At 38.0% G+C, this 27,798-nt stretch overlaps 1 protein-coding gene across 4 annotated transcripts in view; it reads left to right on the top strand.

Annotated features, from left to right (window-relative positions):
* LOC136863292 (uncharacterized) overlaps positions 1-27,798 on the top strand; it is a 731,410-nt gene that overhangs the window by 37,480 nt on the left and 666,132 nt on the right. For all 4 annotated transcript variants that reach the window (XR_011017857.1, XR_011017858.1, XM_067139677.2 and 1 more), the window contains exon 2: positions 6,767-7,023. Coding sequence is in view for 2 of the 4 variants with exons in the window: in XM_067139677.2 (XP_066995778.2) it covers positions 6,767-7,023 (257 nt within the window). In the remaining 2 variants the exon portion in view is untranslated. The remainder of the gene's footprint in view (positions 1-6,766; positions 7,024-27,798) is intronic.

Here is a 27,798-nt window from a genome sequence, read left to right on the forward strand (position 1 = left end):
AAGAGGGATGAAGATCCAGGTTATTCCTTCTTGTTCTACGAAGTTTCTGACTTCAGTTTGCTGTTGACAGGACCTAGTCATCTGCAAAAAGTTCAGTCTGCTCCAACGAAGTTTGTCTCGTCGCTGTGGATGGACTGACATCGGCCACGACGTGAGACAAATCTCTGCAATGCCGCTAAGAAGGTTTGAGTAGACATGTTGGTTACAACCTCGAGGTGAGTTGCCTTAGTGGCTAGTTATACACATAAGGCAATATAACAATTCTGCTTTAATTATGATCGCTTGAAACCAGTCTTCACATAGAACGGCCCAGCATAGTCTATCCCACAGTTGTAAAATGGTCTAACTGCTTCTAAACATGGGGGTGGCAGCTGATCCATCAGCTGTTGAGCAGTGTTTGTCTTCAATTTTGTAGAAAACAATGGTGCGAAATTCGTCAGATGACATTTTTGCCATTAACAATCCAATACCGCTGTCTAATCGATAATAGTAGAAGTTGTCCGCTTTCATGCTGCATACGTCTGTGCTTTTGTTCAAGAATCAACTTCGCAAGGTGGTGATTTGCAGGCAGTATCGCTTGATGCATTTGTTCATACGGTACGTTGGCTTGTTCGAGTCTTCCTCCCACTCTCAGTATATTGGTACTGTCTAACACTGGATTTAAAGTTTTCAATTTGCTCTTGCTCCGAATAGGTTTCTTGGACTGCAACTGATGTATTTCCTTAGAGTACTATGTCAACTGAGCTATTCGGATGCAGTGGAGAATTGCGCTGTTGAGCTCTAGAAGGGATAGTGGACCTGTTGCCCTGCACCCATGAGTTGCCCTGAATTTCTTGCAAATATTGCGGTATGCTACAACATGCTGCAGTTTGGTAAGCTTGGAAAAGCAGTTGATAATATTATCTTCAGGTTTTATTGCGATATTGCTCCTCACCTTGCACCTTTCTGCAGATAGCGTTAGGAGTAGCTTAGTGATAGAACTGGGTTCCTTGAAAATCGTGTGATGAGGTACAATAGTGTGCAGGAGTCGCAGAAAGGAGTGTCAATTCCATGTGCCCTAACTCTTCATATTTATTCATGAATTTTACGTATTCTTGCTTCCTATTGGGTTGTATGCACACTCTTCTCTTTAGATGATAGAATCGCCTGGCTGCCATTTGAAATGGGTCACCCATTTTTTGTGGATCTTCTCTTAATGATAAACAAACAGCAAATCTTCCCATAGGATCCTTCTTGGTATGTTGCACGAAGTGTGCTTCACATTGCTCTTCTTTCGTATGCGGAGTCTGATGCAACTCTTCAATCTCCCAAAATCTTTGAATCTGCTGTTGGACTTCAAGATCTGTCTTAGCAAAGCATGACAGAACCGGCCGCCGTGAGACGCCTGAAGGACCTCCGCTAATTGTGTATCTTCCGGCTAAAACCTATCCCAGTTTGGTTTCTTGAAGAACGGGTTGATTAGCATCTTTAGTGAGCCTGCCCGGCGCTGAATGTATGGACGGACCTCCGTTCCTAGATGATGTCGATCTTAGAGGGCTTGTAAAACAATGTGCTGGGGAATGTTCCATGTTGCAGAATCAATCATGTGACCAGGTAAGTCATCTGTTATCTTAGGAAGCACAAAACAATTTGCTGAAATTGTAAAGTCATTAATGCATGAACCAAGATCTACTGAAACACTGTACTTGGTTTCTGAAATGGTAGCACCTATTCCCTGGACAGGTGTTCTGTTAGGTTCTCTATGCAATTTTAATCGCTGGGCAGAGAGGACTCTGACATAAAACAGGATTAGGAGCCTGAGTCTAGTAGAGCTCTACATGTCTGCCACTTTCCATTTCTATCCTTAATTCTGATGCGTGCAGTGGATAAAAGGATGTGATTACTTGGTTCCACTTTCAGTGAACAATAGCCATTAATACATGACTCTGATTGTGCTGAAGTACTCGATTTCTCAGTGTTGCATGACAGACCCTGTTGTTGAGTAAAGTGCTGAGATGTAGTGTATGCACGTACTAGAGTATGATGCCATTTACCACAAGTGTGGCAGGTACCAGATTTACAAGCCTGTACCTTGTGATCACCCCGTAAACAGTTGAAGCACAGATTGTTGTTTCTTACAAAGTCTCTGCGCTCATTGACAGAAATATGTGCAAAGTAATGACACTTTGTGTGTGAGCTTCGTCACGGTATGTGCACTGCGGAGTGGTCATCGCATATGACTTCTGGGTTTGAAGCTGCTTATGACTGGATGAATCATACATTCTGGTGTTCGAAAGGGTTGGTTTTACAGGCAAACCAGAACTCACGATCTCAATGGACTTTCATTTAGTTTCCAAGAAGTCGCATGTATCTGTAAGAGTAGGGAATGTCTTGGAACTCAGAGTAGTTTCGTACTCCCTACGAATTGACGCTTCTGTTTTTTTCAAGAATTAGCTGTGAAACAATCGGATCATCTAAAGGTACAGTTAGCTCTAAGGCCTTGAGAGTGTTAAAATTACTCAAAGCTTGATTGAATAGAGCACAGAGTTCCATTCACTGATGGCTTATTCATTGTAGGTAAGTTCAATAGATTCTTAAGATGTGTGGATGCAATTAACCTCGGATTATTGTAGCGATTGCAAATCGTATCGAAAGCCACGTTAAAGCTGGAGCTAGTGACTGAGAGGTTTGCTGTTAGTACGTGCGCTTCACCAGTTAGAGAACTCGGTAAGTAATGAAATCTTTGAATGTTGTCCAGCGATTTATTGTTAACTATAAGACTCCTGAACGTATCATAAAAGTTTCTAAATCCAGATACATCACCATTGAAGGTTGGCAGTTTTATGGTAGGGAGCTTAATTGCCTTCTTAGTTTCACTTAAACAAGACCGACTGTCACTAGAATGAGAGCTACTGGGGCCAGCAGCTTCAGTAGTCAATGCGATTAAGCTATTCATTTTTGCTTCTGTGTCGAAATACATGGTTGCAAAGTGATCTTTGTCTTCGGCATGCTGTTGGAAATCCCGAAATATTTCTAGCTGAAGATTGAGCAGTTTCAAATTTGTCATGAATAATAGACAGTTCCTTCAAACGAACTACGATGGCCTGAATACTTGAATCTGTTTGAAATTCTTGTACGAATTTTGCGAGACGCATGAGGCTGGCTTTTGCTACTGCACGAGTAGTGTTGGTTGTTGCCAGTCTAGGTACTTACGTCTGCCTGTAGATGTGCTTTGGCCTGGAGACGAACTAGGGCGCGCCGCCAGGTTCAGTAGGTTACTCAGCTCTCCAGTGGTATTCTTCAACAGCACGTCGGGGTGTATTTGGACGGGAGCCCGCACGATAGTCTGACACTTTGAGCTTCGTCGCAGATAAGCACGGCTGCGATGAAACAAGAGTCCATTCAGAGATCCGCAAGACATAACATGCAGTTAAGCTTTAAACGACCGGCGAACAGCACACAACACGGAACTGGCTACGGTACGTAAATTAGCCTAACATACAAACTGGAAAGACCCGTGCACGAAAGTTCACAATAGTATACGTAACATACGGCTGTAGACTATTCACAAGATCCGGCCCGGAGGACCAAAAAATGTTTGTTGGTAAAACATCATCTCTGTGGTAGCTCATTTTGTAAAACATAATATGAAAGACAATACTCATTTATTGTCCATATTGACATCAAATACTTAAGTTCAGACACACAATAGCGTGCGGCGATCATTGCTAACTGCGTGATAAGCGAAACATAGTAGCTCAAATTCAATCTACAATCGACCATTGTTGCCAAGACAAGTTCAACAGTCTCTCCAGCCCACCGTTAAGGGCGTCCAACAGAGCAGCTGAGCAAGACATACAAAATTCACTTCAATAATACAAATACCACAACAAATACAATAAGAACTGTTGGTTACCCATTTCCTAGGTTTAGTATACATAGAGGCTAAATTTTTTGGACTTGGCTTGATGCAAATAGCTTGAGAGAGAAAATCTACAAACTGAAATATTGTATGAAAGGTTACAAATCTATTTAAATTAAATAAGGTCAGAATGTTTAAAAATTAACATTTTTGCATTAGTTATGTCCTCATGTCCATAATAAGAAGGAAATGTATGTGCATCACGAGAAAACAGCTGAACAGAATTAGATGATAATCAGTAGGCCTATTTGATGTTGGGGAGAAGGCACTGCAATCTGGGCTATAAATCATTTTATTCATACTGGGTAAAATAGTTTAGGGGTATGTCTAAAAAAAGTCAATTTTCAAATATCTCCATTAATACTGGTGCCATTGATAAATGCTACATAGCCAGTCTAAGAATTAATTCTCAAATATCTCCATTAATACTGCTCTGCTTGATAAATGCTTCATAACCACAGCCTTAGAAAATAAAATTTCCAATCTTTTGCATAGTACTAATTGATCCTACAATGAATAATAATTAAAATATTTGTGAACTTATATTTCTTTCCTGTGTCCATGGTTGTTAATATTACTGAAGAATACTTTTTAAAGAAGAGAGGAGGAATAGTAAATTCTGATCCTCTGTGCATCACACCCCCTGTGGGTGGGGGATGCAGATGTAGAATAAACCCACGGTATCCCATGCCTGTCGTAAGAGGCCACTGAAAGGGACCCCAGGGTCTCTCAACTTGTGAGCATGAGTTGGCGACCATGGTGCCCTTAGCTGAGTCCTAGCATTGCTTCCACTTGTGCCAGGCTCCTCACTTTTATCTATCCTGTCCAACCTCCCTTGGTCAACTCTTATTTTTTTCTGACCTCAACGGTATTAGAGCATTCGGGGCCTAAGAGTCTTTCATTTTTCACGTTCTTCATGGCCCTTGTCTTTCTTTGTCCTGTACTTCATTTTTTGAAGTGTCGGATTACTTCTTTCTCTCTCTCTCTCTCTCTACCCCCTATGGGGTACACCCACGATATTCCCTGCCTGTTGTAAGAGGTGACTTAAAAGGGGCTCCAAGGGATGGTGAAATTAGAATCATGAGAATAATTGTGATTAGTACCATTACGTGCGGAACACCATGGGTCGACATTACTTGCGACTAGTAAGTACCACCATGCGAAGAAAGCTACGAGTCTTCGTTGTATAGGAGCAGTACCATTATGTAAGGAACCTATGGGTCTGAATGTTGCTTATGATAGAGGTCATCATGTGTATTCCACTGGTCGGTTCCATTGTGTTCAGAATGGGTCTGTGTTACCTATGTGTAGTACCACTTTATGAGAAACACCATGGGTTTATGTTGTCTGTGATTTGTACTACTATGTTAGAAACACCACGGGTTTGGCTGACCCCTGTGATTAATACCACTATATGAGGAAAACCATTGGTCTGCATTGCCTAAGAGTAGTACCATTATGTGAGGAACATCATGGGCTTGTGTTGCCTGTGGGTGTTACCATTATGTGTGATACACCATGGATCTGCATTGTCTCTGATTAGTACCACTGTGTTAGTGCCGCCGTGAGTATACGTGGCCTGTGATTAGCTCCACCAAGTGGGGAACACCACGGGAATACCGGTGCCTGTGATTAGTCCCACTATGTGAGGAGCGCCATGGGTCTGCGTTGCTTGTGAGTTGTGCCCCTATGTGCGAAACGCCATGGGTTTGTGTTAACTCTGAGTGGTGCCACTGTGTGTGACATACCATGGGTCTATATTTCCTGTGATTAGTACCACCATGTGAGAAACACCATGAGTCTACGTTACCTGTGATTAGTACCAGTGTAGGAGGACCACCATAGTTCCTCTTTACTAGTGATTAGTACCATTGTGAGGAGCCGTTGACCTGGAGTTTGGATCCCCTTAGATAATAAGCATCATACCTGTGATTAAGACATTGTGAATTGGTTCCACTGATTGTTTTTGTTTCACGATCATTTTCTCATCACCATTCGTTTTAGATTCTAGTCAGTGGATACATTTTGAAGTTTTAATTTGCATTTTGTTGTACCTCATACCATTAGGTGCTGATGACCTAGCTGTTAGGCTCCTTTAAACAATCATAATCATCATCATAATCTGTGCATCACACACTTGTAGTAGTGAGGTCACTGATCGTGATACTTACACGTATTGTCTGTCCCTAAACAAGCTGTAGGTGAACATCTGCATGATGTGTGGTCTAGGAGAGCTATCTTGCTGAGTGAAACAGCCACTTTCTGAATATTGACAGGGAGCAGCTGGGGAGTTAGATAATTTCAATTTTTATCTTACTATTCCCCTGGATCATACATATTCTGATAACTACTAGTATTTGACACACTGGCTCATCACAGTGTCAATAGTTCATTCACAAAGGAGTCTGTCCTTTTATAGACAGATGCCATATTCATACTTTCACTCCAGCCACAAATCAGATTGCTTTTCTCCTTTTACCTGCACCCCACCTTCATGGGTGACCTTTCGAAGACAGGTACAATAGCTAATTATTACACATTTTTGGTGAATCATATTTGCCAGCCTAATTGCATGAGTATAGTGTATCACTTAGGCGTAAAATTTTATGTACATGTAAGTTATTTTAGGCTATGCAATCTTTCATCCTATTAAATATGAGAAAAAATCTGCAATGACCGAGTTGATAACTGTGATGTTTTAGTATGGAATGCCTCTCTTCATCTGTTATCCTTTAAGTGGGCTGTATTGTTGATCCCTCTTGATTTTATTCATCAAATGTGATATTTATTGAAAATAGTTCCATCAAGAAAATGTTGATATGTTTGTACTGTATACTTTTAATTTTTTTTTTTTTTTTTTTTCAGACACTGGCTGAAGTATTTCGCTGCTTTATATGTATGGAGAAATTACAAGATGCACATCTATGCCCACATTGTTCCAAGTTGTGCTGTTACATCTGCATCAGGCGTTGGTTGACTGAGACCCAGCCAAGCTGTCCACATTGCCGAGCCACGCTGCATCTTCATGAGCTGGTCAACTGCAGATGGGTATCTGACGTTACACAGCAGTTGGAAACTTTACAAGCAGCTCGTCTTGGTAACCGTGCTGAAGATGTTGACAGGTGAATTTAGTACTATTTTACTTCATTTTGCTTTTGTCAGTAATTTTAGTAACATTTCATTTTCTCGGCCTTCCCAGTCCATGATTGTCGAAGGTGATTTTCAACTGTCTTTCACACATTTCCATTGTATGCCAGGACAGAAAATTTGCGTATTCTGATCAAAACTTCTGCACTGGCGGGTAAATTGGTAGCGAGGTGCTAGAATGCTTAGTAGAATAAATGGTTTTTGAGACTTCTAACCTTTTCGTGAATAGTAGTTTGGTAACTCCTTGTATTGACAGCACATTTATTTCTGTTCAGACAAACATTTATTTTTAATTTGGTTAGAAACATGGTTTGTGATGCAAGTTCTTATTATCATATCCTTAAGTAAGTAAATTGCCTGATAAGTGGTCCTAGGTTGAAATACTAGTTGCTGTGAAAAATGAATGGGCAAATTGACAATTCTTATTCATTGTTGTCCTGGAAGTCAGATGGTTAAGAGGTAGAGATTGGCAACAGTTGGGGAGACTTTACCCACAGCAGAAACTCATCCTGTGTATGAGAGAGCTTCATGGTTCACTGTGGAATGTGCCAAAATGGTTATGCAACACTGATATGCCAGTATTTTTGAACTCGGACCCCTAGAGTTCGGAAGTACCTCTCCCAATAGGTCAGTCTTTGTGCTGTTGTCAGTGGAGATAAGATAATAGTTCATTCTAAAAGTGAGCTGTGCAAAGATAATTCAACAAGATCATCAAAATGACACTGGAAAACAACAAACATGTGAAAGCAAACCTAAATAAAATTATATTTTACGAAATGTTTCCAATAGTTGAATTCATTTTGGGCAGATTTTCCTCAGATTGTGGATTCTCTGACAAACAAGTGCATCGATTATGTTCATGCCTGCAATATTGTGCTATATTAACATACAAACGTAGTTCCACTCATCTCTCGGAAGATATATTTGTTTGCAAGAAATCAGCTTTGTTTCCCATATCAAATCTTATTTAGATTAAATCAATAAAAGTAAACTTCCACGTGTTTCATACTATATATTTGCTTTAAGTAAATTAATTATTTGTAGAATATGTTTCACTGAGCTCGATAGCTGCAGTCGCTTAAGTGTGGCCAGTATCCAGTATTCGGCAGATAGTAGGTTCAAACCCCACTGTCGGCAGCCCTGAAAATGGTTTTCCATGGTTTCCCATTTTCACAGCAGGCAAATGCTGGGGCTGTACCTTAATTAAAGCCACGGCCGCTTCCTTCCCACTCCTAGCCCTTTCCTGTTCCATTGCCGCCATAAGACCTATCTGTGTCGGCGCGACGTAAAACAAAAAAAAAAAAAAACAAAAAAAAGAAAGAAAATGTTTCAGTCCTTGGGAACATCTTCAACTACATAACATTGCTTAGGTGAAATTACAGAGAATTTTTTTCTGTATCAAAAACTATCTTAAAATAGTACCTTTGTTATGCATAAAACAACTTTCTGCTAGACCCCTCCCAGGACACAGTAGGTTGCCGACAAACAAGACTTTGGGGAAGCTTTTTTGTAACGTCAGTAAGACGGCAATTAATCAGCTTCAGAGGATCCCTTAATAAATTCAAGAGACCCATTTTCACCAAATTAAATCAAACGACAATACTCACCTTGGGAAAGAAGAGCAGCTGAAGAGAACACTTTTTTAATTAAGACTGAACATCGACATGAAAAAGACCTTTTCAAAAACATTTTAAAAAGGAATAACTAGAAAAAACATACACATGCGAACAAAAGTGCTGTATACAAATTTTTAACATCTATTGAAGAGAATAGGAAATAATTTTAAATTAGGTTAGAGCATATTTTAATTATTTTTATCTGTTTTAAATTAGTTAAATTAGTTTAGTTAGCATAACAACGGTACTGTTTTCAGATGGTTTTTGAGAAGAAAATTCTCTGTAATTTCACCTAAGCAATATTATGTAGCTGAATATGTTCCTAAGGAATGAAACATGTTCTACAAATAATTTGCTTAAAGCAAATATATAGTATCAAACAGGTGGAAGTTTACTTTTATTGTTTTAACCTAGACATACTTGTGCCAAATCCAGAAATTGTTTTGCAAGACAGATTATTTCCAGAAACATTGGATGCCATACCTATTGTGCACAATAATGCAAATATTTAAGTTTAGAATCAATGTGTTTCTATCTATTTCTTTTTGTGTTTTGATAACTATGAGCTCAGTATTATTGCTTATGATAGTTGCACTAAATGCAGAAGCAGATTTTATATCTCGTAGGCAATATATTTTAATTCTGTTAGTGCTAATATTATTTTTATGTTTTTCCTCAGGTTTATGTATTTATTAGGTCTTTCTACCTAGGTATATGTTTATATGCAAAGCTGCAAAGAATAATATTCAATTTCCTTTTTTTTTTATCCCAAATTAATTCACCATGAACCTACTACGCTGGCGTAGCAGGGGGAGAGGTGATACTCCCATGTGGCGCATCCCAGGTGGCGGATAGGGGGTTCCTAACCGTCTTGCCGGCGGACTTGAGGGAAATAAAATACCTCTCGCAGACCAAACACACAACCCCCTATGGGTAGGGGACGCTGACGAAGAATACACCCATGGTATCCCCTGCCGGTCGTATGAGGCGACTAAAAGGGGCGACCAAGGGATGATAAAATTAGAACCATGATACTACTTGTAATTACAGTAGTACCACCATGCGGGGAACACATGGGTCGTTTATACAGTACTTGCGCGTAGTACCACTATGTTGGGTGCACAATAGGTTTTGTGATTAGTAGCAATATAGTACGTTGGCAGCTTCTACAGAACCTGTGATTCATACTCCTATATGAGCAACACCATGGGATTAGCGATACCATGGTTCTGCCTTGCCTGTGCTTAGTACCCACTCTGTGAGGAACACCACGGGATAGTGCAGGTCTCTGTGTTTAGTCCACTTATGTGAGGAACGCCATAGGTTTGCGTTGCCTGTACAGGTTTATATTGCCTGTAAGTAGCGCCGCAGTGTGTGAAACACCATAGGTCTGTGTTACATGTGCGAATTTCATTAACTGTGCATAGTACCATACTGTGTGGAATACCGCGAGTCTACGCTACTTTTGATTAGTACCACAACATGACACATAGCATGGTTCTATTTTCCTAGCAATAAGTACCATTATGAGGGGCCGATGACCTGGATTTTGGACCTGTTTCGACTACAAGCATCATCGAGTCAATATTGTGCTTTAGAAGCTGTGCCTTATTCAGTAATACTGTAGTTTAACGCTAAGTTTCTGGGAATGTGGGGCATTGCGGGTCGGATCCACTGATAGTTTTAACTTCATATCCATCCATTCATTCTTCGTCCTCACGTTTTTGAATTCTGGTCAGTGGAGGATTATGGATTTTTAAATTGTCATACCATTTCATCTCATTTTGTACCATTAGGGCCGATGATGTAAATGTTAGGCCCCTTTAACACGTTGGGTGCCACGTGCCGCCATATGGCGTCACGGTGGTCTTCAAATTTGAGATGGCGTGACGCCATATGGCGGCACACCGTTCTTGAAATCAGAGTTGGCATGACGCCATATGGCGGCACAGTTGAGTTTCAGGCGATGCCCCGTTGATAATCAGCTGTGACATCTATGCGCGTAAAATTGGTACTACGTGAAGGGCAAACTTCAGGGTCTATTCCAGCTATGTATTTTTACTGTATGCCACCATGTGGCGCCACAGTATTCTTCCGAAGCCACTGACTGGCCAGTGGTCATTGTAACAGGTGAAAGCGCGCCAGGCATTGTTTATTCCTCGTTTACGTACGTATTATCACTCAGTTTATATAGTTGTGCAAAAATATAAAAAATGGAAGATATTGGTAATAATCTTACGAGGGAACACATACATGTGTTACACTCGGATTCGGTTGAAATTTGGTAGGAATATTCGTGGGAGGCAGTAGAATGCTAAGGTAAAAACTGCATGTACCCAGCGCAAGTTTAAACGCCAAAATTGAACAAATAAATAGTCATAAAATTAGAAGTGTATTAGAGTATCGGGGTGTGGCCGAGAGGTAGGGAGGAGCGGAGCAGCGGACGTGAACCAACCAGGCATAGTTAGCGCGTTCCCCTTAACTTCCCGATCAGATGTGCAAAACGTAAATATGAAAACAGCACATGAAACAAGTGTACAAAGGACGATGTTTGAACAACGATGCCAATAAGGTTTGAAAAATTACGAGTAACTAGAACTCGGGCGTGCCGAGACGCATATTTTCATTGTTTAGAGTTATCAGAAAACTGTTCACAACAATATGTAATGTAATATAAGTACTTGTTTTGCATTTTACTAGGTTTTCATAAATATTGCGTTAATTTGAATTAGCAAATAAATATCCCGTGTTTGAAATTCGTATTCCACATTCCATGTCAAAAAATTCTGTGACACCATATGGCGTCACGCTATATTTTATCTTTCCTAAAAATTGATGTGACACCATATGGCGTCACACATGACCATGGTATGGTGAGATAAAATTTACTTAGTACATCATATAAATATATCCCAAGATTATATAAACAGACTACAACGCGTACAATTGCTTTGGCACCAGCGGAATGCAATTCAAAAACATGCCTGGCACCAGTGGAATAGTGTGCTACAATCGGCTCGGCACTCAACGTGTTAAACAACAAGCATCATTATCATCATCAAATTCACTTTGAAGAAGGATTTATAATTAATACCTTCATTTCATTTTGTTTCTTTTTTATATCTGTAACCTTTACTATGGTGGTTACACAAACAAGTAATGAACACAATAAAGGAGGGAAGTAAGAGCAACTACACACTATCAGAAAACACTATACACTCAGAAACATCAGCTGGCCTACGCGGATCTCAGTCAACCAAAACATAAAACGAAATATCAGTAGGGCCAACTAGTGGATAATAAACCAGGAAAGTGAAAACAGGCAGGACCTACCGAGGGCATGGACATGGCTTAGATTGCAGATTCCGAAATAAATCACCGTGATCCTTAAATTTGACAAATACTATTTACAAGTGAAATTTTACAAATACATTCCGAACAAAATCCACCAACTTACAACTTACGAACTATAAGCTCCGTGATACACATATCTTAAAGGTTCTTTGATAATGGGCTTCACTATGAGTTTCAAACTTCAAAGCAACTATACAACTAGTTACAAATCCAGTAGTACAATGCAAGTTAGTAGGTTAAAAGCAACGTAAAAACAATTACAATTGATAGTGAAGTGAATGTAGTCTCCTAAACTCTAGCGTATATCAAGGGACACTGAACTAAAAGAGGCAAACCCCAAGGTAAATGTATTAATCTCAATCTACATATTTAGTCAAATAATAAATGGGAATGCCTCAAAAACAAACAGGGAACTCCAGCAGAAAAGCTAAGGCGTCGTAAATAATTAATTTGGCGAATCTAGGTTAGGCTAGGGCAGACTCCTATACGAAATAGCAACCGTTCATTACAGAAATTTTAACCGGAACGGAAAGTAAGAGTGCTTACCCGAGGGTGCCCCATCCCAGAAGCGAGGCGTAGCACACGACACAGACCAACACAGACTAAAGGCAGATCAGGCCAAGACAAGACCGAATTATTGCGAACGCAGCCTCGCTCACTATATATAGGAAAACTCTGGCCTTGGAGTAGCCAATCAGAATGCATGAGTCCGCCCATTCCCTTCTAGGTTCACCAATCACAATTCCTACTTCCGTCGCGAACTTTAACTAACATTCTTGAATACACACGTTCGCGAATCTTCCATTTCCAGAATAGTTGGAAAATTCCTTCTAGAAAACATAACCCACAAAAGGCACACACCCTGTTCAACAATTTTCTAGATACTTCCAGTAAGTACAGAATAGAAATGTACTATTTACAAATACATATGTTAAAAATATTACACAGTACAGGTTAGGTCATTACAAATAAAACCTTATATCATACTTTACAAATAAAGTCTTCAAAAACACTTTCCACTTCCACTATATTGTTCAACTGTGACATCATCTCTCTGCATAATATTATTGCTTACAATAGTTGTAACGTATTGAGCTTAGTGTATATTCCTCAGAATGAATAACCCCCTGTGGGTGGGGGGTGGGGGGGCAGATGAATAATACACCCGCGGTATCCCCTGCATGTCATAAGAGGCGACTAAAAGGGGCCCAAGGGGCTCTCAACTTGGGAGCATGGGTTGGTGACCTCGGGGCCCTTAGCTGAGATCTGGCATTGCTTCCACTTACTTGTGCCAGGCTCCTCACTTTCATCTATCCTGTCCGACCTCCCTTGGTCAACTCAGGTTCTTTTCCGACGCCGACGGTATTAGAGCATTCGAGGCCTAGGGAGCCTTTAATTTTCACCCCCTTCGTGGCCCTTGCCTTTCTTCGTCCGTTACTTAATTTTTCAAAGTGACGGATCCCTTCTTATTTCTTCCTTTTTCTATGTCTACCCCATGTGGGAGGGGGATGCAGACGAAGAATACACCCACGCTATCCCGTGCCTCTCGTGAGAGGCGACTAAAAGGGGCGACCAAGGGATGATTGTATTAGAACCATGAAACTACTTTTGATTAGTACCATCATGCGGGGAACACCATTGGTTGCCTGTACTTGTGAGTAGTACCACTATATTAGGTACGAAATAGGTTTGTGATTAGTAGCAGCAGAGAGTGGGTCACTGTGGGTTTCCAGTACCCGTGGGTCGTACCCTTGTTAGCAACACCACGAGTCTGGGCGTTGCCTGTGATTAGTACCACTATATGAGCAGCACCGTGGGTCTGCGTTGCTTGTGCTTAGTACCCACTATGTGAGGAACACCATGGGAATACCGGCGCCTGTGATTAGTACTCCTAGGTGAGGAACACTATCGGTTTGCGTTGCCTATGTGTGGCGCCATTATGTGAGAAACACCATAGGTCTGCGTTACCTGTACGACGTCCAATACTTCTGAGTAGTACCATCATGTGTGGAACACCGTGAGTCTATGCTACTTTTGATTAGTACCCAACGAGACAAATACCATGGTTCTCCTTTACTAGCGATCAGTACCATTATGCGGGGCCGTTGACCTGTATTTTGGACCCCTTTAGACAACAAGCATCCTCGATTCAGGATTGTGCTTTAGAAGTGGTCTCTTGGTCAGTAATACTAATTTTATGGTAGTTTTTGGGTAGGATCCACTGATTGTTTTAAATTCATATCCATCCATTCATTCTTCATGCCATTTTTTATTTTGGTCAGTGGATGATTTAAAACTTTTAATTTGTCATTTCATTTTGTACCATCAGGGGCCGATGACCTAGATGTTAGGCCCCTTAAAACAACAAGCATCAACATCAGAATGAATACAATTAATTCTCCTCTCTTTAGCAATAATTTACAGTGCTGAAATATCTTTGTTTCCATTTTCTTCGGTTTACAAATTCACAAGTTCGTTTTATATGCTTCGGTACATAGATGGAAAGAATAATACACAATTTATTGTTTATAGTCTTAAAATTCTTGTCGCCTGAAGCAAACTCTTCTCTAATGCATCCCTTTTTGGGTGGGTGGCTCACTCACGACCAACATTCCGGTGTGTGACCCCCGCCTGTTGCCAGAGTTATGGGGTACTGGTAAGTGTATCAGCTGTTTTTGACATTCTCTGATTAGGACTGCTAAACTTTGTGGCTAATGCCTGTGCCATAAGAAGTAGTACTTGCTGGTGTAAAGTGAGAGACCAGCAAATTAGCTAATTAATTTTCATTCAAATTGCTGTCAAACAATGTATGATTCCAGTAAAAACCTATAGGAGTGGTGAAGTCTCATTTCTGTTTTACAGGCCTTTAATGCCTTGTTGTTGTTGTTGTTAAGAGTTATTAGGCCCCTTAAAACAACAATTGTCATCTTCATATGTTTTGGACATCTGTAATCACTTGAACTGACATGTGATTGAACTATTTTGTATGAGTCAGGCCTCTGTTTATATTCAGGTAAGTAGAATTGGATGAGTGAGCAAGCAAGATAAGATTTGATGTCACACATTAGTCTCTATCAATAAAATCATTAACTCTGTGCATTTCCAGATTTTGCCTCATACTTCACTTTTCTTCTTTTCCTACCGCTTTTCCCACATGTGTGGGTTTGCGGATGCGAACTGCGTCACACGTGGATTTGGCCCTGTTTCACGGCAGGATGCCCTTCCTGCCACCAACCCTATATGGAGGGATGTAATCACTATTGCGTATTTCTGTGGTGGTTGGTAGTGTAGTGTGTTGTGTGAATATGAAGAAGAGAGTGTTGGGATGGACACAAACACCCAGTCCCAGAGCCAGAAGAATTAATCAGAAGCGATTAAAAACCTCAACCCGACCGGGAATCGAACAGGGGACCCTCTGAACCGAAGGCCAGTACGCTGACCATTCAGCCAATGAGTTGGACTCTTACTTCACTTTTATTGATGATTAAGTATACAAAATTCGGAAGTATAATTACAGAAAAGGAACAAACAAGTGTCACATCACGCCAGAGTCTGACAAAATTAGGAAGTAGGTTCATTTCAATTTTTGTATCTCTGTATTGACATTACGGAGAAAAAATGGTTTAACAGAATTTGCAAGTAATCAACTTCATTTTCCGTATCAAAATTTAATCACTAAGTTTTACAGTATTTAAAATTCTTCCACCGTTTTGATACTTTTTTTGCCTTTTGGCAAATTTTTTATTTGTCAACAGTACATGTTTCATTCTTTATTTAGGAACATCCTCAGCTGTTATTGTAGCTTAGGTGAAATGCTAAGATTTTAAACACGTTAATTTGCAGGTACATTGATTCACTTAAAAACTGCTAAAAATACCAATTAAATTAAATGATATTAAAAACAATGTAGGGGTTAGTGTGTTCATGATATGAGAACGGATGATTACATAGTTGGTCAGCTTAAAAACTATGTCTATTCATTTGAATAGTTGTATTGTTGTATGTTGTATCAAAACGGTGGAAGAATTTTAAATATTGTAAAACTTAGTGATTAAATTTTGATAAGGAAAATGAAGTTGATTACTTGCAATTCTAAGGCCAACCAGGCAAATAAACAAGGCAACATCTATTTTAATCTAAAGGTGAAGGTAGCTAGGTTAACTAAGGACATAGATTTCTTAAAGAAATGTCTTAAAGACAACCTAGTTCCTAAATTTCTAAGTAAAACCCAAAAGAAACATGTACCCTCCAGGCACCATTTTGAAACACAAAAGAGAGTCAATCAAATATGGCTAAAAAATGAAATAAACTACCTTTATAGAAAGAAAGCATTTCTCAATGGTAAAATGTATTTGGCACATCTCCAAAGTCCAACACTACTGTTACCCTTAGAGTGGGATTCGTTTCAATAACAAATTAACATCGTTAAAAAATGCCAAGATAAAAAATGAAAATGGCAAAGCTTACTCTTCAAATTCAGAAAATGAATTGGAAGAATACCCTTTGCCCGTTAAGAATATTTCTAAGGTTAATCTCGCTGAGGAGGAAATGAAAACCCTAAGTCAAGGCCCTAATTTCAATTGGATAGGTAGAAACAAAGAAAAAGAGCTAATAACTACCATTGCAGAAGTAGAAACAGCTATACAAAAACTCCCTAACGAAGTTCAGAATGACGTCAGACACGAGGTAAAAAAGAAAATTCCGAACCTAGTAAAAGGCTTAATAGTTTCCCATAACAGAAATAAACCTACTTCATGTTTATCACATAAAATAAAACAAGAGGAAATAGTAATTACCAAAGCGGACAAGGGAGGGAAAACAGTAGTTTTAGATAAGGAGGAATACATAAAAAAAACAGAAACTTTCTTTATAGAACATAAACAACTCGGCATACCAGAAGTAGAAGATTTCATTAATATACTTAAATTCGTTACTAAACACAATGACTTCACTTTCAATAATAAAATATATAGACAAGAAGACCTCCCAATGGGTGCTCCTGCTTCGGGCATTTTAGCCAATATTTATCTTGATTACCTCGAACGTACCAAAATAATAGGACAAATAGGTCTCAATTTATGGATACGCTTTGTGGACGACACTTTTGCCGTAATAGATCGAAGAGAGAATAACAGTGACGATATCCTCAATAAATTAAATACACTTGATTCCAGAATAAAGTTTACATTAGAGAAAGAAAAAGAAAGCTCCATTAACTTTTTAGACATAAATGTAACACGGAAAAAGGAAGAGTTTGTCTTCAAGATACACAGAAAACCCACTTTTACTCCCATTACAATAAAGAACTACTCATTGTACCCAGAATCGCAAAAAAGTCAGCTTATTACCGTTACATATACATATAGAGTGTTTAATATACCCATTACACACACAGAAAGAGAAAAAGAACTGCTCTTTATTCGCAAACAAGCCCAATACAACGGTTTTGAACCAAAAATAATAAACAAAATAATCGGTAAATTCACACAGAAATTACAAACTAACCTAAAACCCGAAACAAAAAAGAAAGACAAATACGCCAAGTTCATGTTCAATAACCCTAACTTATACACAGTAACCAATTTGTTTAGAAAATTTAATTATAAGATCGCATATTCAACCAGCAATAACACAAAGCATAAATTATTTAATTACAATATTGTTAATTCCCTAGGAAAAAACAAACATTCTGAATCAGGAGTTTATAAATTGAAGTGTCACCAATGTAAAAAAAGTTATGTCGGACAAACAGGGCGCAGTTTTACTGTAAGATACCAGGAGCATGTCAACGCTGAAAGACATAAAAAATTTTCCGCGATGGGCCAACACGAATTCAACCGGACATCAGTTCACAACCATAGAGCAGGATTTAACTATATTGTATGAAATAAACAAAGGAGCTCTCCTTAATACATTAGAAAATCTATACATTTATTTAGAACAAAAAAGCAATCAGGACAATAACCTAAATGAAACTATTGATATTAGAAACCCTATATTTGAAGGGACACTATCAAGTCTTGAAATTTTAGGCAAAAGACGCAATACAAATAGTAAGAGGATAAATAAGACCGAAACTCTGCCATTTTGTACATCCCCTCTCCCTAGCCCTTCTAAAGTTGATGCCGTGACAGTAACTGACATGCCCCCTCCGTTCTCCGCAACCTTGCCTCCCCGTAAGGAGGAGCATACAACGGAACGCACACACCATTACTATAAAAGACGCAAAGCAGCAACAAACATCCCTCCAGGGTCACAGTAGAATTGGAGTCTAACAATAACAAGGTAAAGAACTTTTTTATACATTTAGTTATTACGTAAAGACACATGTTTGTTTTTGTTTTTTAAACAAATTCCCATTTCCTTATTTTATTTCATTTCAGAAATTGAAACGAAGCTCCCTTCACAAAAATTGATCAGCAATCAGCTTCAAAGTTCCACATTAGACTCAATCAAAGGCACCATAAGCAAACTCATAATATATAACAACTTACCTGGAAGGAACAGAAGATAAAACATTCAATAATTTGAACAGTGTTACGAAGTCAAACATTTTTTTAAAACTTTTAACCGCAAACAGACATTTTAATGTAACAAAATGAAATTTTTAACAACTATTCAAATGAATAGACATAGTTTTTAAGTGAATCAATGTACCTGCAAATTAACGTGTTTAAAATCTTAGCATTTCACCTAAGCTACAATAACAGCTGAGGATGTTCCTGAATAAGGAACGAAACATGTACTGTTGACAAATAAAAAATTTGCCAAAAGGCAAAAAAAGTATCAAAACGGTGGAAGAATTTTAAATATTGTAAAACTTAGTGATTAACAGAATTTCTCAAAACTCTGTGTTTATATTCAGGAATAGCCAGGTTGTGCGTTAGGCTATATATTACTTGATTAGTATACAGCGGGATAGTAATACTAAGAGGGCTGACCATGGAAATATCAGCATAATAATGTTTGTGCAAAATATAATTACTGATCTTTTATGTTTCATTTGTTTTTAGTGAAGGAAGGCTAACAACAAAAATATGTGTGATTATTACTTTTTTTTTTTTTTACAAATTTCCAACAAATTTCAACAAATTTAACTATATTGGTTCGCAATTGGTCTGTATTGACAAGCTCATAGAATAAGTCAAAGGGTTGTTCAATCAATCAATACTGATCTGCATTTAGGGCAGTTGCCCAGGTGGCAGATTCCCTATCTGTTGCTTTCCTAGCCTTTTCCTAAATGATTTCAAAGAAATTGGAAATTTATTGAACATCTCCCTTGGTAAGTTATTCCAATCCCTAACTCCCCTTCCTATAAATGAATATTTGCCCCAGTTTGTCCTCTTGAATTCCAACTTTATCTTCATATTGTGATCTTTCCTACTTTTATAAACGCCATTCAAACTTATTCGTCTACTAATGTCATTCCACGCCATCTCTCCGCTGACAGCTCGGAACATACCACTTATTATGTAACTAATCTCATTATTAGACCCGTATTGAACTATGCTATGATATACTAACAATTTGTTGGTTATTTTGATCCACCTTTTCAATACAAATTACAGTTTGTGTTGCTAAGTTGTAATGTTACAACACTAATTCACCGGGACATGTTTCGCTTTTATTCACAAGCATCATCAGCCTATACAATTGCCTCAAGGTTTGTCATATTTGGATTGTTGTTACAAATTTCATTACATTGAATGTAAATCTAATTTCAGTGATAACAGTATTTAAAACACAAGAATAATATACACATTAAAAATTATGACAATATGATTTGCAATGTTAAAATGGAGTAACTCTTAATTCTAAAACACATTGACGTCCAAAACACAGTTTTTACAATTTGAAAATTTGGCTAAAAATTGTTTGCAATGAAAATAAAATTGATTCAACTATAATTTGGCATTAAAATTTGAGTCATAAATATAAATATTGGATGTTAATATATAGGAGCCATAGTTTCTGAAGTGCGTTGGTTTCTAGAATACAGTAACATTTCAGTATTGAGAATTTTAGTTAAGAATTGTGCTCTCTAAATAATGTTATTTAAAAAGACTGTAATTTTGCATTATGCGTGATTAGTCATGATGATAATCTAGAATGCAAACAATTTTTAGCCAAATTTTCAAATTGTAAAAACCGTGTTTTGGACGTCAATGTGTTTTAGAATTAAGAGTTACTCCATTTCAACATTGCAAATCATATTGTCATAATTTTTAATGTGTATATTATTCTTGTGTTTTAAATACTGTTATCACTGAAATTAGATTTACATTCAATGTAATGAAATTTGTAACAACAATCCAAATATGACAAACCTTGAGGCAATTGTATAGGCTGATGATGCTTGTGAATAAAAGCGAAACATGTCCCGGTAAATTAGTGTTGTAACATTACAACTTAGCAACACAAACTGTAATTTGTATTGAAAAGGTGGATCAAAATAACCAACAAATTGTTAGTATAACATACGACTTAGTCGAGCAGCTCTTCTTCTTTCTCTCAATTCTTCCCAACCCAAACACTGCAACATTTTTGTAACGCTACTCCTTTGTCGGAAATCACCCAGAACAAATCGAGCTGCTTTTCTTTGGATTTTTTCCAGTTCTTGAATCAGGTAATCCTGGTGAGGGTCCCATACACTGGAACCATACTCAGGTTGGGGTCTTACCAGAGACTTATATGCCCTCTCCTTTACATCCTTACTACAACCCCTAAACACCCTCATAACCATGTGCAGAGATTTGTACCCTTTATTTACAATCCCATTTATGTGATTACCCCAATGAAGATCTTTCCTTATATTAACACCTAGATACTTATAATGATCCCCAAAAGGAACTTTCACCCCATCAATGCAGTAATTAAAACTGAGAGGACTTTTCCTATTTGTGAAACTCACAACCTGACTTTTAACCCCGTTTATCAACATACCATTGCCTGCTGTCCATCTCACAACATTTTCGAGGTCACGTTGCAGTTGCTCACAATCTTGTAACTTATTTATCACTCTCTAGAGAATAACATCATCCGCAAAAAGCCTTACCTCCGATTCCACTCCTTTACTCATATCATTTATATATATAAGAAAACGTAAAAGTCCAATAATACTGCCTTGAGGAATTCCCCTCTTAATTATTACAGGGTCAGATGAAAGCTTTGCCTACTCTAATTCCCTGAGATCTATTTTCTAGAAATATAGCAACCCATTCAGTCACTCTTTTGTCTAGTCCAATTGCACTCATTTTTGCCAGTAGTCTCCCATGATCCACCCTATCAAATGCTTTAGACAGGTCAATCGCGATACAGTCCATTTGGCCTCCTGAATCCAAGATATCTGCTATATCTTGCTGGAATCCTACAAGTTGAGCTTCAGTGGAATAACCTTTCCTAAAACCGAATTGCCTTCTATCGAACCAGTTATTAATTTCACAAACATGTCTAATATAATCAGAAAGAATGCCTTCCCGAAGCTTACATACAATGCATGTCAAACTTACTGGCCTGTAATTTTCAGCTTTATGTCTATCACCCTTTCCTTTATACACAGGGGCTACTATAGCAACTCTCCATTCATCTGGTATAGCTCGTCCAACCAAACAATAATCAAATAAGTACTTCAGATATGGTACTATATCCCAACTCATTGTCTTTAGTATATCCCCAGAAATCTGATCAATTCCAGCCATTTTTCATTTTTCAACTTTTGTATCTTATTGTAAATGTCATTGTTATCATATGTAAATTTTATTACTTCTATGGCCTTAGTCTCCTCCTCTATCTTGACATTATCCTTGTAACCAACAATCTTTACATACTGCTGACTGAATACTTCTGCCTTTTGAAGATCCTCACATACACACTCCCGTTGTTCCCCTTGTTTGTTAGGTCTGCCCTGTCAATACTTAATGTCTTTCATTAATTCAATATTTAATTTTCATACATGTTTTGAGAACTGCCATTCTCTTCGTCAGCGAATAAACATTACAAGTAATATTTCTCATGTTCTAGGAAACTCTTAAAATTAATTACATGAATTTTGATATTAAAACATGAAATCATTACACATATGACATTAAAAAGTTCTCTTGTAAAGCAAAAGTTTGCACTTTGTTATGTCGGTTTATATAGCTATACACTGAAAGTTCATATTTAAACATCTTAATTATCATAAAACAAAACGTCAACAGATGAAACTTCCAAAATCTTGCCACTCATTCAGATTAAAATGTAGTCCTGCTACAGTTATTGTTTCCTTTGTTGCTTACCGTCAGCTGAGATTCATTGGATTATGCAGCCCCTTACACCATGCTAAATAGAACCCAAACCGATCAATACTGGTGCAAGTTCACTTAGATTAAAAACTTCCACTGTTTCATATAGTCAAAGAGCATTCAGTGTGCCACTTTCCCCCAAAAAACTTTAAAAGAAATGAACACTGTTTATTCAATAGCAGACAATAACAATTTCAAAACATGTTTTGTGGATAGAATCATCATGAAATTAAAAAAGAAAAACATTCCTGCACACTTATTAGGGACTCTAAGAATGAAAAGAAAATATTTAATAACTACACATACAACAATGATAAAATTTATAAAATTGCTAATTTTTCAACAAAAGAAAAATATCAGTATATCTTTCAGGACTCATCATCATCAATGTCCCACTCCAGTCGCCGGGTGTGGTTAACAAGCCTCCTCCATTCCTTTCTGTTCTTCCGCTTTTCCTGCTCCATTACTTTCGCCACATCGAATCCAGCTTCTCTAATGTCCTTCCAAATCTGATCCATCCACCTTCTTCTCGGTCTTCGAACTGGTCTCTTTCATCTTAACTTCTCTTCTTTCCAATTCCCTTCTTGCTACCTCTTCCTTTCCCATTCTTTTTACATGGCCGAACCATCTCAGTCTTGCTTTCTGTATGTTCTGTACTAACGGTTCTATATTTACCTCTTCTCTGATTTTAATATTTTGAAGTCTATCTCTTCTTGTCTTTTTAACCGATGTTCTTAAAAATTTCATTTCTACTGCTTGGATCTTACTATCTCGTCTCTTATTAATTACCAGCGTTTCTAGTCCGTATGCTACAATTGGTAAGAAACATTGTTTATATAATGTTAATTTCATTCTCTTGGGTACCTCGTCATCCCATAAAAGCTCTCTTACCGGGCGAGTTAGCCATGCACGTAGAGGCGCGCGGCTGTGAGCTTGCATCCGGGAGATAGTAGGTTCGAATCCCACTATCGGCAGCCGCTTCCTTCCAACTCCTAGGCCTTTCCTATCCCATCGTCGCCATAAGACCTATCTGTGTCGGTGCGACGTAAAGCCCATAGCAAAAAAAAAAAAAAAAAAAAAAAAAAAAAAAAAAAAGCTCTCTGACTTGATGATAAAATGTTGTACCTTTACTTAGTCTGTTATTAATTTCAGGGTTGATTTCATTACTTCCATTAATAATGCTACCCAGATTTGTAAACTGTTCTACGTTCTCTAACCGTTCTCAGTCTATGTTCACTTGGCTTCTCTTTTTCTCTTTTCCACAGTGCATGACTACAATTTTCTTTTTACTGATTACCATTCCAAACTCCTTCAGATTTTCATTCCGAATGTCCAACCTCCTTTGTACTTTTCTCCCTTTCCCCAAATCACCACACCATCTGCAAATACCAAAGCTTTCACGTCATCACTACTGATACTCTGTCTTACACGTTTTATGATTTCAGCCATCAATATAATAAACAATAATGGCGACAGCGCGCTGCCTTGCTTGAGACTTTTTTTGTATAAAATGTTTGAGTCACCACTCCCCACTTGTACACTGCTTTTACTCTCATGATACAACATTTTTATTTTGTTAATTAATGATTTTGGTACATTCCTTTTCAGTAGCCATTCCCATGCATGTTTTCTCTTAACTGTATTATATGCTTTTTCCAAATCCAAAAATACGAATATGATTTCCTTGTTACTTTCCAGATGTTTTTCCATTATTGTTCGCACTGTAAATATAAAGTCTATTGTTGATCTTTTTGGTCTAAAGCCATATTATTCTTCCTCTGTGTTTCTGTTATATCCCTCAGTCTTTTGTCTGACTTTCTCCATTATTTTTAGCCCATGTGATAATAGGGTTATACTCCTATAATTTTCACATTTCTTCCTATTTCCTTTTTTGAACAGTGGTACACATGCTTCCTTGTTGCCAATCTTCAGGTATCCTTTCATCCTTCCATATGACATCGAAGACTTGGTATAGCCACTGTAGTCCGATGCTTCCTGCTGCCTTAATCATATCAGCATTGAATTTGTCTTTTCCACTTGCTTTACCTTTGGTCATTGCTTTCACTGTCTTTCAAGTTCAAACCATGTTATCGGGTTTTCATCTTTTTCTCCGTCCATTATTTCCATTTTCTTACCTCTTTCCTCCAAGCAGTCATCCTCATTATAAAGTTTTTCAAAATACTTTGCCATCACCTTCTGAAGACCCTTTACATCATGTACTATGGATCCATCTTCCCTCTCTAATGCCCTGATTGTTTAAAAAATTTATTCTTTTCAGTTTTGTTACTCTGTGTAATAGTTTCTGATTTCCTCAACTATCTTGCTCAATTGTGTTGATAAACTCTCCCCAACATTTCTCCTTTTCTTCCTTGATACTCCTCTTTACTTGTTTCAATCTTCTGTATTCCACATGTAACCATTCTATCTTATTCTCATCCCTCTGATAGGTTTTTTGCTTTTCCTTATCCATTTCTTTCTTCACCTTGTTCCTTTCTTTTATTTCTGTTTTTATTTTGTCTGTCCACCACCGTGTCTCCTTTCCCTTATCCTTTGCTTTTGTTTTCCCGCATACCTCAATTGCTGCTTCCATAAATGTCTGTCATAAATTGTCCCACTCTTCTTCTCCACTTCGTATTTCCGTGTTAGGCATCTTCCGTTTTATACAATCTTGGAATGCCATTCTTTTATCCTCCTCCTGCAATTCCCAAATCCTGATCTTTGATTTCTTCTTCAATACAATTTTAGGGATTTTTACTTGTTTTCATTTCACAATCAATAATGTGTGATCACCTTCCATACTTCCACTGGGGATTATCTTCGTATTCATGACGTATCTTGCCCATTATAAAATCGATGAGTGTTTCATACTGTCCATCCCAACTATATTGGCTGATCTTATGGCTATTCCTCTTTATAAACCATGTGTTCTTTATTATCAGGTTAATTGTGATACAAAAGTCCTACAGTTTCTCTCCGTCTTAATTTCTATCACCATACCTATGTGGGCCCACAACATTCTATCAGTTCCCACATGAGCATTCAGATCTCGTATTATCATGATCCCATCTCCAACAATATGTGTTTCCAGTTCATTGAGGAACTCTTATTTTTTTTCCATGCTACATCCTGTCTGTGGAACATACACCTGTATTATCTTAAGTAGCTCCTTGTTTACATGTACGTGCATTATTATAATTCTTCATTGGTTCGACATTCTGATTCACCACAAATCCCACTCCATTTCTTTTCTCTTTACTGTTACCCATCCAGTACAAGGTGTACCCCTTTCTTAGTTTCTTCATTCCTTTCCCTTTCCATTTTACTTCACTTAATCCCAGGATGTCTAGTTTTTGGCTCTCCATTAGGTCAATCAATTCATTTTCCTTTCCATTCATTGTTAAAATATTTATTGTTCCAAATCTGGTTTTGTTCTCTGATCTAACACTTGCATGAACATCAGGATTACCATCATACTGTGCGACTGTAGTCAGAGACTTGTCAATTCCATTTCCATTTTTAAACTTCCATCAGAGGCTTGTATTGTAGTTGAAAGCAAGTACAAATTTACTCATCTGCTAACCTGCTGAGCCTAACGCATCTGAGGATTTTCTTTCGGTGTTTACTTCCTTAGCCTTTGAAGATCCCTCTTCTCCACAAGGCAGTGGTTTCCTCTTCTAATTTTCCCCAGAGAAGATGGGTTGCCTCATCCACCATTGTCGCCATTCTGAAGGTCTCCTTCTCTGCCTAAGATGCTGTTAAGGTCTTCACCCATAACCCTGGTTATGGGTTCCACGTTATACCCTGTGAGACTGGGTTCCTGCCTGAACTTTTCTCTCATTCACACCGGCCTGCTGATGTGGAGGATATCCACCCTCGCAACGTGGATGCGCCAGACAAGAATTACTCAAGTGAAGGGTAGGGAAGATGACCCTATCTCCCTTGAGCTGGGTTAATGGTTGTGTATGATGCCACAACCAATGGCTCTTTCAGGATTAATAATACTAATTTTGCATTAGTTTACAATATATATAGAGTTAACATTACTTAAAAACTTCAGAATTCCTGAACGCATAAATTGAAATGTTCATTGTGCGAAGCCAGTTGAGTAGTCCAGACTGGTATATGTTTTACCACCAGATACCAGGAACACCTTAATGCTAAAAAAATTAAGTAGATTCTTGGCCATGATTGCGCACATAACAGATTTTAATAATTGTTTTTCTACTTTATGACAAGATCGTAACATACTACGCATTGAAAACAAAGGCATCCTCTTAAACGTTTTTGAAAATATTTTTATCCACATAGATAAAGGTTTAATCCAACAGGAAACCTAAATGAAATCTGAGAAAAAAACATAATATCCTTTTTGACGAAATATTTAAATTCATTAAGAAACAGATGTAACAGAAACAAGATGCCTCTCATAATGCAAGAAAAATCTTCACACATCCTTCTAAGTCCAATCTTGCCCTGCCCACTCCAGTCCCTCCTTCAATACCCCCTCTGCCCTGCCTCAACAAGGCTACCATCCCAGCCTTCAGTGTTATGTTGCGTTCTGTCGCGTAGTCAAACACAGGCACATCAAGCCGCAGCCCATCTAATGGGGCCATTGGAGAGTAAGTAGTTAATTTTGCGTTGCCATATACTTATTTTAACATTTGAGGCTTAAAAATTTTCTAACATTTAGTTTCCTCTTGTTTTGACCTCTCACTCAGGCTTGAACAATAACACCAACTGTTACTGGGCTTTACAATTCAAAAGTTTCAAGATTTCTGTTAGCCATCCACTGTCATTTTACAAGAGATGTTCCCTGTCATCAAGGCCCCACATTGCAATAATCTTTATTTGCTAAAGCTTGTTCATCAACAGATTTCCTTAAGCTGATATTAACTGAACATTGGACTAGCAATTTAATCGAAACTTTGACTAAGTTTTCATAACATAGAATAACAGTGCATTGTATAATATTTTAGTTCTCCAAAGTATCACTAAATCACACAGTCTATAAGACTTTTTAATATGAATTGATTATAATTATGTACTTAAGTTGTAGTTTATAAAATGTTTTCCAGTCTATTTTAAATCACCAAAATATACAGTGCATTAATATCACTTTATAACAGCAACATTAACACATGTTGTTACCTGTATGTCAAAAACATTGAGAGACTAAAATTCCCATCTTCATTTAATAGATTAAGGTGAATTTTAATCATTTATCAATTAGTCCTTGCCGGGCTGAGTGGCTCAGAGGGTTGAGGCGCTGGCCTTCTGACCCCAACTTGGCATGTTCGATCCTGGCTCAGTCCGGTAGTATTTGAAGGTGCTCAAATACGTCAGCCTCATGTCGGTAGATTTACTGGCACATGAAAGAACTCCTGCGGGACGAAATTCCGGCACCTCGCCGTCTCCGAAAACCGTAAAAGTAGTTAGTGGGACGTAAAGCAAATAACATTATTATTATTATTATTATTATTATTATTATTATTATTAT

This window comes from Anabrus simplex, chromosome 2, assembly GCF_040414725.1.
Source record: "Anabrus simplex isolate iqAnaSimp1 chromosome 2, ASM4041472v1, whole genome shotgun sequence".
NCBI lineage: Eukaryota > Metazoa > Arthropoda > Insecta > Orthoptera > Tettigoniidae > Anabrus > Anabrus simplex.